Below are 16,925 nucleotides of genomic sequence, written 5' to 3' on the forward strand. Positions count from 1 at the left end.
GGCACATCTCTAATTGCTAAAGGTTTGTAGCTGCCAACCACAAAAGACGATCATCTTACGGGATATCAGTGCGTTTAATCGGCACTTTGTAACTTCCATTTCCTTTGGTCCTGTCAAACTGTCAAAAGTCCAAAAAATTTGCGAGATGTTGATAAAATCGTCACCTCTTCCTTCGTTCTTTCATTCCCTATCCACTCTGCTTCTCCTCCAACAGCAACAAAACTCTTCTCTCGTCACCAACAATTCCACCAACATCAATGACACTTGTCATCCTATATTATTTCAACTCGGTTCCTGGAGTCGAGAAAGCAATCCCAAACTCGAATACGGACTCTGTCCCGACTCGATCGTAACTCCCATTTTCTCGGGTGTCTTTTTATTTTTCTACTTGTTAGTGGTGTCATTTTCCTTTTTTGGAATATTTTGGAAACGAAAGAATGGACACATTGAATTTCGAAATCCAATGTATTTGGTGATGACTTTGATTGCATCCATGATTTTGGTGGTTGGAATGACATTGCGTTTTCTGATTGGAAGAAAAATATTTCCTTGTGGAATTTATACCTTGTTGTTTTTTGTGTTACCGGGAATTATTTTGTTACCGACTGCATTTAGATGTATGAGATTGTTCTTTATGTAAGTTGTGATGTGTTTATTGATGATGAAATTGGTGACGATTAATTCATGGAAATGTGTCAATGACGAAATTTACATTTTTGGAAAATTGTAAACCATCAACCCTATTCCACATACCTGCTTGTCAACTCTCTAACAACCCTTCGACAGGTATCGACTCAATTTACAAAAAACAAACATTTTCGAAAGGGCTGTCATTGCCCAGTCAAATGCCAAAATTTCCAACGCCATCACCAGTATCATTCCTGAGGAAGTTCAAAAATTAGAAAATGACGGACTGGTTCCAACTCCAAGAAATCCATCTCGAACCAATTCCACTCCTTACATTTTGGATTCTCAAAAATCTTCGAGTCATTTAGTGATTCAAATAGATTCCTTGAATCTTGAAAAATCAGTGGAAACAAAAACACCTCGGGAAAATATTCCTAAAGAAGATACATCGATCAAAAGTCCTTCTATGAATGCATCATCTCAAGAGGATGCTACAACTGTTCCTTTAAATGATCAAATTCTCGATAAGAAATGTATAGAGTCACCTCCTACGACAGAATTTTCTACTGGTTTCAAATTTGAGGATTATGTCAGTACTGAAGTCACCGAAGACACGACTGCTGACATGACGACAGATGCCAGAACCACTTGGAATGGTGATCATTTTCGTGACATTTTAGAGTTAAAATCAGAAATTAACAAATTCAAATTTTACAAATTCATGTTAAGCTACAAATTTGTCATCATGACCTACATTACAGTTTTGTGTATTCAAATTATCATGTGGTTAATTTTTGGAGGAGTCGAAGAAGCAGTTTACACATCGGGATCGACCGTTCCAGGAACGAAAAGAATCTTTTTATTGGAGGGTGGAATGCTTGTATTTGAAAGAGGATGTTCCATGTCAACGACAATGGTGTTAATTATTGCAGGAGAGTCGGTGTTTTATATGCTTTTTGAAGTTGTGTCATTGATATTGTGTGTGAAATCGGATCGAGACACTTGGGCCATTAAGAAGGAGGCATTGTCTTTGATTATTTTTCAAGTGTTTTTTGTGATTGCATTTGTGGTTGCTGGATTGTTGGATATTGTGGTGGTGTTGACGGATTATTTCATACCTTATGGATACACATTGCTGTTTTATTCGTTTTTGGAAGTAATTGTGACTGTGGCATGTCCAGTGCTGTATGCCTTTGTGAGGGATTACAGAGAGGAGAAACGTTCTCAGTATCAGAAAGAAACAGAGTTGGAGGCCATTTTGAGAAATAAGAAAATGTTTGAAAGATTTTTGGACTATGCTCGGAGAAGTTTTGCACCTGAGAGTGTGTTGTGTTATCGAGATATTCAACATTTTAAAAAGACGAAAAGTAATCAGAAAAGAAAGGCAGCTCAATTTGTCGTTAACACCTATTTGCAACTGGGCTCTCCTCTCGAACTTAATATTGACAATGTGAATGAAAGAGGTCACGACTTTACAAGAATTCTCTCTGAATATAGTGAAGATGCCAAAATTCCAAAGAGCCTTTTCGAAGAGTTGGAGATGGCTTGCTTGGTGGATATGCGAGATGTATTCACGAGAGCTCAAGTCGACGACAAGGAAATATTCAACGCTGTTCAACAATGGAAAAAAGCACAAGCAAACATCAAACTAGAGGAGGTAAAGTGATGGCTTGAGGACCTTTGGGTTGAAAACAGAACGATGATTTATTACTTATTTACAATCAAGCTAATCTTCTCATTACTCTCATCTCCAGAGTTATCAGCATTCATAGGCTCCATTTCCACATGCACATCCACATGGTCTCGAGGTACTTGATTGACAGACATTACGTTTGTAGTGAGGATGGATTGTTCGGAATTTTCAATTGCAACAATTTCACTTTGTTTTGGTGTCGAATTGCCAACTCGTGGTAACAAAGGCCACAACAATATGGAAAAGGCTGAATAGAGTTGTGTAAAAATGGTGTACACAATCCAATACCAAAACATGTCAATTTCTGAAAATAGAGGTGTGAAACTCATGTACAACACTCCAAACACAAGTGCAACAATCCACAAGAGTATTGTGAAGGTAAACATGAGATGATTGTACCACTTTTTCAAAACGAAAAACATTGGTAGTACATAAATTAACCTTGATATATGCAAACCAAGCATTGAAACAAAAGAAATTCCCCAAATAGTATTTCCAAACAATTGGAATTTCACATGTCCCACAGATGTCTGGATAACCACAAACATCACATTGGAAAGAATAAAAATAGGTCCGTAGAATGCAACAAACCTAGCAACATTTGTGTTTGAGATTAGGGAACTCTTGAAACTTAAATTGAGAGCAATAAGTGACAACAACAACAATGCATAGGCAGTTATGGAAGCTACTAATATTGGGATTTCTGTGGTTTGATCGAACATGGCAAGAAACACAATACATGCAGCGGTTTGAACAATCTTAAATAAAGAAATAGCAATCTTGAAATATTTGTTCTCTTGAATCTTCTTTCTAAATACTACGAGACCGATAGTTACACAAATTGACAATACAGTAATTGCATACAATGTGAAGTGAGGGGCTAAATGAATTGCTGTCATGTCATCACTAATCCATCCTGTTCCCAAATACTGAACAGCATCCTTGCAGGCATCTATTAGAGCCCTTGTGTTGAACGACCATGCAGAGGTGTCACTCGTTACCTTATCCATCATTGCGGCTCCCAAGAAGCTTGTTTGGCCAACGTCAAGATAACCGAAAAGAACAAACAAAATAGATCCACCAATCACTGATATTGAGTACCACGCATACACCAATCGTTCTATTGTGGCTGGATAGTTCAAATATTGAGTATTCATATTTGGTAATGTAAGCATGGTTGAATTGGATTGTATGCTACAGCTGAATGGTTGTAAAGTTTGAATGTTCACAATGACAGTACTCAGGCAAGCGTCATACAGTGGTTTGCTCAGATATCCGTCTCTTCCAAATACATGAATATCTTCCCAGAATTGAGATGAGCATTGTATCTTAGGGAGTAAACATTCATCGTTAAGCGATTTCTTGTTTGAAATAGCTCTTATGCTGGCATCGTAATCAAATGAAGACTTGAGGAAGCGAGCGGATGATGCTGTAGGTAAAGAAAGCGTCGCCTTGGAATTATCCATTATCTGGATATTGGGTAAGAAATTGGAGGGAACCAGATCTGAGCCAATTCGAATATCATAATTTTGATCTGAAAACAAGACATTCAATGAAACATGATCAGGATTTGACCAAGAAATGTCAATGAATGGCTGCTTGTTGTTCTGATATGCTACCAACTTTGAGGATGCTATTGCTGTTGTAATGTATTGTGAGCTGTTATAGTTTGGCATGGTCCATTTAGAAAGAGAGATGTTCAAATTCAAAGGAGTGCTTCCATTTGAGAACGTAATGAATGGGGTTGTAGAAGGGTTACAGATCATACCCTTATGATTGAATTGATTCCAACTCAATAATGTGAAATTGCCATTGTGACAATTAAACACAAAGGTTGTCTGATGTTGTGGTGAATCAACGCCGTTCAAATCGTCTCTAGACGCAAATAAGTGACTGTTCTTGGCGAACGAGTTGATGACAGAAATGCTCATTCCTTGAGTGACAAACAGTTTGAAAAGAGTATCAACCTTTAAACTTGTCGAGTTGAAAGAAACGTCGCTCCAACTGTTACTATCATCAAAGAGCGAAACTTGACCTCTTTCTACAAATACTTCTCTCACATTAACTTTCGAGTTTAGATTCCTCAAAATTGTATTTTGCACTGATTGGATTCTGAACTTGTAGGTATCAAGAAGGAAGAGGGAACATTGAGAAAGTGAAGGGTATGATATTGAATATTGTTTCAATGCCTCCTGGAACCATGACGACATGATCACTGAATGATTTCTATTAGTCCTCAAAATGCATCCCGAATCATATTCAAGAGAAGTCATATTGCTGTTCAATGTTGTCTCAATATTATTTCCAGTGACTAACAATAGGTAGTCATGATTAAGCAGATTGTCATTCACATCCACAATTACGTTAGACATGATCATGTTGTTCACAACACTTTCCATTTCCATATAACTAGTTTTCTCCGATCTAAATAGAATCTCAGCGTTACCAGGAACACCGTTAAGGATAGTAGTGACATGACTGAGCATGTTAAACGAGATCCTATCTGGAGAGCACAAAATATACATGCCTCCAATTTGAATAAGTCCAGGCCAAGTAGCACCGTTCATGGTCATATCAAGGAAGCCTTGAGCTTCTTCTGGCTCAATGATATTCAACAAGGTATCACTTCCCTTAGATGATTGAATGGTGAAGGTATAATTGTCGTTGAAGGGGTGATTTTGGAATGTAACTGATGTTCTGATTTTACCATTAACGTCCAGTATAGAGTTCAATGGATGGCGATACCAAACAATGTTCAACAGAGTTAAACTATTGCCAGAAACTTTTAGGGAATCTCGTTCATATACAACTTGTAAACCACTGCTTGGAATTACTGGAATGTTATTGGAAAGGTGAGTAGCCAATGAAAGTACATTATTGAGAATGTAAATGTTTGGCAGTACATAATTACTAGAGGGGTTAACATAAATGTGATACTCAGTAGTATTCCACTCTACCAGTGCGAACTGTTTGGGTGAGAAATGGTTGAAGTGCATTTGGACTGGATTTTGGTTGTCACTGACATCACCAACAAATGTTATCATACTCGAAACAGAAAAAGTGGAGTTGATGAAGGTATGAGTATTCACCAACGTCACTTCGTATCGACTGTCAATAGAGAGAGTATTGTTTGTGAGTGTTACATCTGACCATGGGGCTTGGTTGTCAATAAGGGTTAACACTGAATTCCTAACAAACAGTGATTTCAACAGTTTGTCAATGTTGGTTGCCACTAAGGAAGGTGCTGAAATATCAAGCAAGTTAATGAAATTGGTAAACATGGAACACTTGAATGCTACTGAATCAATGGAAAACTCTTCCAAAATTGAAGTTAACCATTCTGATGGAACATTGTTGATCGAAAGATCTGCAGGTTTAAGACAACCAGCATTCAGGACCATATTAGTAGAGGTTTGGATTGTTATCGTAGAGCTTGGGCCATTTACCACTAGTGTTTTTGACAGGCTGTTGGATTCAACGGTGACATCCGCGTCATTGACAACAAGTGATCCACTCATGCTCTTCACGCGTACTTTAGAGCCGCTTGTAAAGTCAAACACAGTTTCAAGTGTATCTGGAGTGCTTTCTACAACTGCATGTATTGGTTCCTCTTTTGAATTCACTCTTAAATTTCGAACTCCAAGAGCTTCAACGTGGAAAACTCCAATGTTCAAAACGGCATAGTTGATTGGTGTGTCAGATAAGAGTCGGAGAGGATAGTTCTGTATAGATCCATTCTCTTTAACATTGGCTAGAATTGTACCATTTGTAGATGGTTTTGTATCTATGAAAATTCTCGACGGTGTTGAATAATCTGGTAAATCAATATTAACGATCCAGTTTGTTGCGAATGATCCTGCTTGGTTGACTCCCAAGAACACAATGTTTGAATCGAATCCTATTTGTGAAACTTTAAACACAGTATCTGTTGAGAGTTCAATTTGTCTTGTGGTTGAGGTTTCTGTGACATTTACCCATACGGTTCTAATTTCGTTTTGAAGTAATTTAATCTTGCCTCCTCTTAAATTAGTATCAGAACTAGGTTTATAGTTTGATGGATACGAATGATGTAAAGTAATCAAGTCAAACCTGCTGCATGTTATTTGAGCAATATCTGTTTGAGGATTTGGTCCAATATTATCAATGGTATTACCATACATCGAAGAAGCAAAGTTTCCTGTAAAGAATTCAATGATATTCCGTTTGGTAGGAACGCTGAGCATTGTCAGTTTGAGGCTTCCGCTTGGACTGACTTCGACAAATTTGCTTGCCCCGTTTCCAGTTTTATAGCTAGAAGGTGTGTTAGTTTCGGCATGGAAAATGTTGTTTTTGCCATCACCAAGATCAACTGCCAGCGAGGAGGCAGTAACTCCTCTGGTCACAAACGTATCATCTCCTGAACCGGTCTTAATGTTGAAACTTGAGGTGTGAGGGTTGTATGCCACTTGGCACAAAGTGTTAGAGAAACCATTTGCGTTTAACAAAGATTGCATCCATGAAGTAGGCGATTCAACTTGAGTAAGGGGTTTTCCGTTAAAGGAGTCTGTTCCAATCAGACAACGATCATTCATTGAGAAATGTTGATTTCCATTGTTGTTGTAATTCCATAGATCGACGTTTGTAATTTGAGAACTTCCTGAAATTGCAATCATACTCATAACGTTTGCCAAAGGGTTTGCATCTGCATGGCTGCACACACCTTGTTTTGGTCCAATAGAAATTGCAGACTTTCCAGATATCAATATGGTAGATTTGACAGCAGTTGCACAGATGGATACCGTTGGAACAACGTCTGGAGTGGAGAAAGTGTCAGGGAAAGAGAAATAATATTCTGTTTTGATTGAACCTTGTATGAACCTAATTTCTGAATACTGCTTCTCACTAAAGTGAATTTGTAATCTAGAGATTTGCCTCAAATAAATATTGGTCATAAAATCTGTATTGATTGGATCATCAACAGTAATTCGACCATTTTCAAATGCATATCTTAAAGGACGTTTTTCATTTCTTGCATCAATCACTACGGTATAAGCTTCATTATTGGTATCCACGCCCTGTATGTACATTGAGCATTGAAGAGATGAAAGCTCTCCATTTTGGCTAATGAAGACTACTTGGTCGCCTCCTCCTTTCAAATCAAGTCTAAACTCATTTCGAGTTTGACATGAAGAAATATTGTGGTAGATTGCTCCTTGAGGAGAGTTGTCAGTGGCGACATGAACTGAATTAAAATCATCTGGTGAGAAATAGGAAACAGTCACAATACTACCATCATTCTTGTTTACAATGTTATACTTTCTATGTTCTAAATTTGTCCAACGAACAGTATGATTTCTACCAAGAGAAATTGATGAACTTGTTGCGAAAATTTCAGAATAGCCGGCTGGAACATTGATTGATACCGTTCCCAAGTTGATACCTCCGCTACCCCCTGATAGATAGAGGGAACCTTGGATAGCTGCCAAGTCTGTGACATGGAATTGATCGTCTGATTCTCCTCCAACAGCAGTAATGGAACTTCCCATAGCCACCTTATCTATGGTGAAGATCGATGGTTGATTTTGTGCAAAAACATTAATGACCGGCATATCGTTTTGTAGTTGAATGAAGTTATTGTTTCCCTCGAGAGTAATGGAAGATGAGGATAATTGATATTGAGAACTTGGAATGGTAACAGTTAATTCTCCTGGTCCTGAAATGTGAAGTGGGCCTCTGTAATCGACAGCTTGAGAATCAATGAAAACTTGGGATTTTTGGGCAACAGAAAGAGAAATAGTACAAGGAGAACCTTTAAGGTTGAAAGATGTTCCAAAATCTGGCTCTTCGAGAATTGCTCTCGAGCATCTACCTGGAGTAAATTGAATACCCATACCATCAATGTTGGGAGTGATAAAAGTAGGAGAGATAGAGAACGATGAAGACTTTTTGAACGAGTTCAGTGAAATTCTAGGAGTTACAGTATCCAGTGGTGGGATTGTCACGAGACCTTGATATCCCTGAACATGAATTTCAAATGGATTCGATCCTGGATTTCCATAAAAACCGATTGAAGAAGCTCCTCTATTTGGTGCTGTGAGTGGTGGAGCATTTTGGGCAATGGATCCAGATGGTGTGGTAAAACCAACCACGTGTGATGCATCTTTAAGCGAGGTTGGATAAATTCTAAAAACGGATGGATTGCTTTCTGTGGAAGCATACTCAGATACATGAGCAAGGTTCAAGTTGCTGTTCTTATCTGCAACTGGTGCCATGGTTTTCCCTCCGAATGTGATCTTGGGGAAAACTGGAACCTTAATCTCTTGAGAAACAATGGTCCAACATTTGTGGACGAACCACACATGAATACATGCCTGAATGTTGAAACCAAATCCAGCAGAGATTTCCATTTGGAATGTCACAGTGTTTAACACACCATATTTCGATATCAAGTAAAAGAGCTCGTCAAAGGTAACCATTTGATTTCCATTAATATCCAATATAGTAACACCTGCATTTGCTTGAAGAAATGCATAGGCACTTCCTTTGAATATAAAAACAGAGACGGACACTCCACCGGTCAGTCTGGCATAACCTGAAACAATCCAGAGTGGAGATCCATCTGGTTTTCTTGTGATCATTCCCATACCTCGTACTAGATTGGTGATTTGTTTGGTTTGAATGGCATCCCTAATTCCCTTTGTTGAATAGGCGAGAGTAGGTAGATCAATAACAAGACCAGCAGAGGCCTCAATATATAGCTCGACATATGGCCAGTCCCAAATGGGGAATCCAAAATGAGCAGAATATGACATGACCATTCTTGGTAGAACAATTTCAACCAAATCAAAGTCTTTTCCAAATATCAAGCCCATAACAGCTGATGGAATTGCTTTTGGATTTTCAAAAAGTGGTACATGGAAGCTATAACTTCTTGTTTCAATATTTGACCAAGTGGAGGAAATTTCGATTTTCATGTTAGGTGGGACATTGTCGTCGAAAATAAGATTTTGATCTGGCAGATCACCAACATGCAACACGGGGTCTTCAGGCTTCTCAAGGTCAGCAATGAATTGACTAAATTTACGCCTAATGCCGCATCCATTCATTGTAGAAAGGAAATTTCTTATAACTTGAAGCTTGTTCATCAAATAGTATAGCTTGTTATATGCATCAATTATTTCTTCAACATTGATGGCATCACAACTTCCAGAGCAAAAGTGTTTCGCCAAGAAGATACCAAGCTCAGCCACATTCATCTTACGACCGAATATACGAGAGAGTACAGGCACTTCCTTTGTTAAGAAGGCATTTGGGCCTAGTATTTTGTCCAAATTGGATAGTACTTTCTCTGCTTGTTTTCTTGCTCCATCTGCCATTCTTGCCAAGAATGTACCAATACACAGAGTTGGCTCAGAAATAGAAAACTTGGGTGTAGTTGATGTCGATTTACCCATTTCCCAACTCCATTTGAATTCGATTGTCATTTCAAAATGAGGCAAAGCATCGAGTGGGTCTTGGACATTTTTCAACAGCTTCTTAATAATACCTGCAAAACCAAGCTCTGCTTTTCCTGCTAAGATTGCATTCACTGTAAAGAACGATGTCCAGTCGCTATTCACTCCAAATTCTGCATGAAAATCACTTTGTGGATCTGCAATAATCTCGGCTCCAATAAAGCCCAGTTCTCCTTCAAGAAGAGCATTATCAATTTTAAGATCAGCAACTCCTTTGATAACATAACCATCTTCAAAAGTGACAAGTATGCCTTTTGTCTTGCTGAAAATTAAATTAAATCTGAAATCATAATCTATTTCTGATTCAAGTTCAGATTGTGATTGCAATCTTGCACCTTTGGAGGAAGCGCCAAGATCAAAGTGAATGTCAACAATTGAATGCTTGACCAGTCGCTTAATTTCAAACTTCCATTCATATTGATCAGAGTGCACATTTGGTGCGGGTGGACATTGAACTGGTTGCAATTTATCGCATAAGATTTTAGTAAACTCGTCCAGAATAAATTGTTCAATGGAGTCAAATTTAGGAGTCTTTCCTTGCATAATATCATTCACCATTTGTGTAATATCAACAACCAATTCATTAGTCATCTCTGGTCCAATGAGGTTGGTAAATTCTTTTTGAATAATCTTTTGGATTTCCTTATCAATAAGTGGCACTGCGACTGTCTGAATTAGGCCATTAGGACCCATAAATAGTCTCTTAATCAACTCAGAAAAATTGCTTTCCCATTGAGCAATGAAGGTGCTAGGATCTTTAAAGAAATCTAACAAACTATGATCTTGCAATAAATCATTCACGGTCTTTGAAAAAGATCCTGAAGGGCATGTATGTTGATCAATAATCCATGCGTTCGGTGCTCCATTCAAAAAGTTCTCAATATTGGGAACGTTGATGGATAATTGGCAAGCAGATAAATCAAAAAACGACACCATTGCATCGAAACCAGCATTTCCTGACAATGAATAATCAATAGCACCATTCTTTAAATAGATTGATAAAGCTGTTGGGCTTCCAATGAAAACATCAGCACTAGCAAGCATAAGATTAAGGGGACCTAAAGAAGCCTTCAAATTTCCATTCATTTTGAAATGAGTGTCAATGTAGAAAGAGGTACCGTCAAGAATTTCAAATGAAATTCCATTACTCCAACTGCAAGCTAAGTGAATTTCAAAATTAGCATTCGAGTTCAATGAAATGCTGTCTTTTGTACCAAGTATTGATGGTAAAGTAGAGTCACCAAAAACGTTAGACTTGACATATAATCCTTCATTCGAGATAAGAGGATAGTTCAGCAATTTCAAAGTGACCAAAAACTTCTTATCGCCCACACTGACATCATAGCACACTTTTTGACCCCACGCATGCTGTAATAAATCACAAAATTTTCCAATCGAAAATTCAACAATTCCATTGCATACACTTTGTTTGGCAGAGGAAAATTTGTTGACAATAGTAGATTCTAATAAATGTTTGAGGGATCTTTGGACAAAGGGTAGAGGAGCTTGTATTAATGATTGTCGCCCAATTTTATCCGTTGTTTGCATAATTGAATCCAAGAATGAACATAAGGAGGTTGCATTGGTTTGAGAAAGTCCAATATAGGTCTCTTTAACGGCTGAAACTGAAGAAGTGAACGTAGTCTCTAATTTGTGGATTTCCATTGAGATTTTATCCAATATTTCACTAGAAGACACTTTCCACATCTTGTTGGAACTTAATGAAAGACTATCTAAAGGAGGTAAATCGCTCCTGGCCTTAATACTGGGATTGGGTAATGTCAAACGCCCATTTGATGCAATATTGATGTCATAAATGTTGAACATTGTGGTGCTATTGGTGGAAGCTCGAAGTACATTAAAACTAGGAACAACGTCCTTATTGAGTGATATATCGAGGTTCAATGTACCAGCTCCTGATAAAGCGGAATCAGAGGAAGTGCTTTCAATATCAAAAATACCAATAGATCCTGAAGAGAGTGAAATAGGTCCGTCATCGGAATGTTTGAAGATTATTTTTGACTGTATTTTGATACCAGAAGTAATGGGCATGGATGTAGGAGGTATTTGAGATGCCAAGCATAAGATTGGCACAGAAGAGTCCGAAATGCTCATCGAAATCGGTAATAAATAAGACAGATCATCTTTTTGAAAAGATTTCAATGAAATCTGAATCTGATCCAAAGATCCAAATGTTTCACTTCCCTCATAAACACCCACAGAAAACATGGGGCGAATTGCCTCATCAATGTTCAATGGTAATACATTCATCATAATGTCTTTAAATGTTCTTCCTGTTGGAAGTTTAAATGTAATTTTAGATGTCAGTGATTGAGAATGTTGACCATCAAAACGTTGCTGAACTTCCATCAGTAAGGTAAACTCATAGGATGCATTGGTTATTATGGTATCAATTGTGAAGTCATTTGTGGCGCAACTTAGTATTGAAATGTTATAGAGGCCGGGTAGAGAAAAAACTGTGCCAAACTTTCCTGAAAAATCAATGTGGTTCTCAACATTGACTGTGCCTTTTGTTTGCAAGGACACTTTGTTTTGAGAGCTCTCTACACTAGAAATAATGTTGGAACTGGAAGTGAATACTTCGTTCAACTTGAATTCAATAGAGGCTGCTGTAAGTTGAGGTGGAAAAACTCTCATCATTCTTTCAGGAATCTGTAAAGAGTTTGTTGGAATATTAATAAACTGATGAGGAGAAAATGGAACTCTTGTCAAAATATGAACCAACCAAGAAACTTCTCCCCAAGAGGAAAAGCAAGGATAAAATGGAGCATGATATTCAAGTGTTTGCTCTGTTGAAGTAAAGTCTACGTATTTGAAAATAAGCTCGAATAAACTATTGTCCACCATAGAATGAATACCGGCCGCATTCACAATGGCTGCACTTTCTTTGGCAATTAAGACTTCCCCGAGTCCGCATTGCGAAAATGCAATGTTGATACTCTTCAGTTTGTTTTGTGGGTCAATGCTGTTGATCGGGCATGGGTATATTCTTCCATTGACTGTTATATTGAGATCTGGAATGCTATTTTGCGTTTCTGAAAAAATTAAGGTCAATAATGACTCGCCTTGTGATGTCTTTGTTTTGGGATATGGAACTTGAACAAATGTATTGTCAATAAAATCATCCCAATTATGAAGTACACTTAAAGAGGCATCCAGAAATGGTACTCTGAAGTTCAGAGGTCCATTGTTCAATTGGGTTAACACTTTGGCAATATCTTTCATATTGGAAAACACAGCTTGGTTTGGAACGAATAAAACGTTCCCATCTCCGGAAAATTCCACACTAGGTATTGCTCCAACACTTAACAAGTTACCTGACTCAATCTGTACCGTGAGAGGCTGAGATAATTCATTGTTGAAATTTAGCTTTGCAGAGAACTTGACGGAATTTGGCATGTCAATATCAAATGAAATAATTCCTTCTTTGAGAGTACCGGATTGCATATTGTATCTAAGTGGAATCATAAAGCCAGTTTGGATACTTTTACCCTTAATAGTAAATTGTGTGAAAGAGGGAGAGGCCGAAAGCATGGCCTTCACGGAGAGTGTCAACTGTGTGGCAGCTCCCATTGTAGGGGCTCGCTTCAAAATATCTAATGCTCCATCTACTAATTTAAACTTCTGCAAATTGTGAACTACAAGATTCAGGGAAATAGAAGATCCTTGCACTTGCGTAGACGCTAAAAGCACGCTTTGACAGTTTTCGCTTTGGCAAAAGAGGTTAAAAAATTGTTCAATTCTCATGCTCAAATTAATAATGTCCATCGAGTTTCCAAGGGTACTTAAGGTGCGAGAAAGCATGTTCAACACAGTTTCGATACCATATTGCTGGGTGGCCATTGTAAATGTATTTTCTATCATGGGTAAGGTTTTGTTAATGTTGTGAAGGTCATCTATTTTGGAAACAAGAGTGGAGACGTAGCCACTGATTGTTACTGGAGAAATAAATCCATTGTTATACGTGTATACAAGCTCTCCTTTCTCATTCAAAGTAGCATACACAACAGATCCATCATCATAGTTGCATGACCCCTTAATGGTTACCTTTCCAGTTGAATAGTCAAAGGTGGCATAAATCTCAGTGAAAACGTTCGATGTGTCGAAGATTGCAGAAAGAGATAGAGCTCCGTTAAAACTTGGTGATGATCGAGGGTCTACCATGACCGAAATATTTGTAAAAATGTTCTCAACAACCATAACAGAGGTAAGAGCACCACTGAATAGTGAATTTTTGAGGGTGGTGGATCCATCGATAAGTTTGGTCGTTCTATAAGAAATCATAAATTGCTCAATGAATTTTTGATAAAGGGTAGTCAACTCTACATTGATGCGAGTTATTGTGTGATCGTTTCGAATAATTTGGTCTGTGGTTTTAACCATCGAAAAATCAAAGTATGCTTTTTCATCGTTCTGTACCAATAGCGAGACAATGTCAGCGTGTTGATTGGCAAAGAAATGTAAAAACCCTAATACTGAGGGAAAGGGTGTCTCTGTATCGATGTAAAATTGAGCAGCTTGTTTAGCTTTCTGTTCGTCAAATAGTTGGGAGCATGCGTCATCCATATACTTCACATTCGTGTGCAGGACAGCCTTCATTTGCTGCATCAAGTTTGGTACTAAAGTTGTGATGGTATCTTGCGTGAAGGGATAATCTCGTACAAAGAAACCTCCTGGATTACTTGAAAATATATTATTGGGAAGAGATGTAAAGAGAGAATGGGAGTTCTCATTTGAATCCTCAATTCTTCCCAAAACATAACCTGATATTTGTAATGGAACAGAACGGATCAATGTTGTTGCACTCTTGATGCTGTCGGTGAATAATTGAAGTGGCCATACTCCTGTCGTTCCTGCTGCAATATTAATTCTAATGCCAACGTGTCCCCTCGAATCACATTCCATGACAACTTGTGAATCACCCGAGAAACCAAGTGGATAGAGCTTGTCTTGGCTAATAAACACCATTGCTGTTAAACTGGACTTGTATGTCTCAGGAACATGAGAGAGGTCACAACTTTTGCCACTTGATTGTATTGCCTCTTTAAGCAGATCGTTCAATGCAATTAAGGTAGAGTCAATGCATGATGATGAATTAGTACCACTTTCAATAATACATGATACCTGAGTTTGGAATAAATCTCCAAGCTCACTGAAAGAGTTCGTTTGTGGCCTGTACAGTTTGGATGAAGCAAAGTGCTGTGAGTTTGTCTCTGATTTGGACATTGTTGTATCAATAATTTTGGTGCTATTTAAAAAGACTCCTCTCACGGCTGATGACTTCAAACTGAATGGAGACAAGTCCGAATAGTAGGCATGAACTCCAAATTGTGTGGCCAAATACATGAACGATGCTGCAATGTTGTTGGCATTGTTGTGAGTTGATACTTCAGCTGAACTTGAAGCAACCGATTTGTCAATGATGAAAGGATCAACACCATCAAATAAATTAATATCGAAAAAGCAAATGCCACTATTACTGGAGCTTGCTGAGCACGTTTCTGGCGACATCATGGAACCTTCCCAACCCACAGGAAAATAAGGTATTGCAGAGAATAGCAAGGGAGAGCCCGTTCGCTTACTCATTGTGTACTCCAGTGTCGTTGGTGATAGCAATTTCACTCCAGCCACACTACCTTGCACCACACTCTTCAAATTAAGCATTAAGGTAATATCGACAGTATCACTCTCAGGATGGAATTGCATCAAAATTTGTCGTCGTAATTGTGCCGATTGAACCGTAACGGAGTTAGGAAGGAAGGTCTGTTCAAGATGTAACGATGATGGAGAGGATGAGAGAGCCATCCATCCAGAGTCGTATGAAAATTCAAGACCATTCGTATTGGCGTCATTGCTCCATGTGGTACAGGCATGATCAAGCCATGAAAAATCAGTAAGGGTATGTGTGGAGGAGTAGAGGCCATCGGGTGTTCGATGATTCGTAAATGAGGCAAAGCCATGAACAAGTTTGCACAATGAAGCCTTACTTCTCTGGTTGTTGTTGTTGTTGTTTCTGATGATGCTGCTGCTGTTGGTCATTGATGTTGCCGAGGATGATGAAACTCGGACACCAACTACAAGGACCAACAACAACAGAACATATGAAAAGATTCTGCTCATTCTGTTGTCGGGTTGTTTTTCTTGATGAGGCTCAAATGATGAAAGGGGAAGAAAGAGAAATGGATGTGAGAGGATGAACAAAAAGATTTTTTTCTGACGAACGTTCGTTTGTTTCATTTCTATAATCGTACAAGTCAAGGTTAAGTATGGAAGGTGACAGATTTATGAGGCAACATCCAATGAGATCAATGTGTATATATTCACGGGATGAATATCAAACATTTTCACACAAAGGATTTTGGTAACCAAGTGTGTAATGTCATCCGTTTCAATTTGTTATTTCTATTGGATGTTTAAACTCATAATTACATGTATATCGGAGTAAAACAATCATGTACGAATAATATAATTAGATGAAGATGATGATGACATTGTTGCTGTCAACAACAACTCATGAGACAAACATTTTTATAAATCACTGCCAGAGGAGGACAGCCACGGTGAGTACCATGAAGAAAGGAACTCAAGAAAATTCAGGGATGGGTTTATTCGATGATAAACGTTGTTCGATGGTTTATATGTACATTATTTACAAGCCGAACGTAAGATACGTAGTGACTTCCTAGCAGGCACCCCGGAAGTAAAGGTGTTTAAACTGCTCACGATAACAGCAGCAACCCCTGGGATTCGAACGCTGGACCAGTTGGCTGCCACAGTTCCAGAAAAACCACTCGGCCATATGCGGGCAGCTAAAGGAACTCAAGAAAATGACACGTGGTTGCTTTCTGCGTTGCTGAATGAATTGATGTTGCATAGGACTCAACGGTCGAAATTGCACCGTTTTGCCAATATTTTGAAAATTGTTGTTGAAGGGCCATTTGATTATTCAGAAGAGTCGATTCGCACTCTCTGTGTGGGTCAAAGACTTTGTAGCTGCAGTAATAGAGCGAAAAACAATAACATCTCGAAGGAATGAAACTGGTTTTTTGGCTAAAAGTGAAATAGTAACCAGGAGCACTTTTGACACTTGA

The 16,925-nt window shown here is 38.3% G+C and overlaps 2 protein-coding genes across 2 annotated transcripts; one reads left to right on the top strand and one right to left on the bottom strand.

Annotated features, from left to right (window-relative positions):
* Positions 1–145: 145 nt before the first annotated feature.
* Positions 146–2,293, top strand: FDP41_005714 (uncharacterized protein; the record flags this gene model as incomplete). Its single annotated transcript, XM_044709269.1, has 2 exons — positions 146–636; positions 787–2,293. 2 exons carry the CDS (start codon positions 146–148, stop codon positions 2,291–2,293), a joined length of 1,998 nt encoding a protein of 665 aa, XP_044559674.1.
* Positions 2,294–2,334: 41 nt separating this feature from the next.
* On the bottom strand, positions 2,335–15,873 carry FDP41_005715 (uncharacterized protein; the record flags this gene model as incomplete). The annotated part of the gene is made up of 1 exon (XM_044709270.1): positions 2,335–15,873. The coding sequence occupies one exon, from the start codon at positions 15,871–15,873 to the stop codon at positions 2,335–2,337; it is 13,539 nt and encodes a 4,512-aa protein (XP_044559675.1).
* Positions 15,874–16,925: the final 1,052 nt, after the last annotated feature.

The sequence above is a fragment of the Naegleria fowleri genome (genome assembly GCF_008403515.1).
Source record: "Naegleria fowleri strain ATCC 30894 chromosome Unknown tig48, whole genome shotgun sequence".
Classification (NCBI taxonomy): Eukaryota; Heterolobosea; class Eutetramitea; order Acrasida; family Naegleriidae; genus Naegleria; species Naegleria fowleri.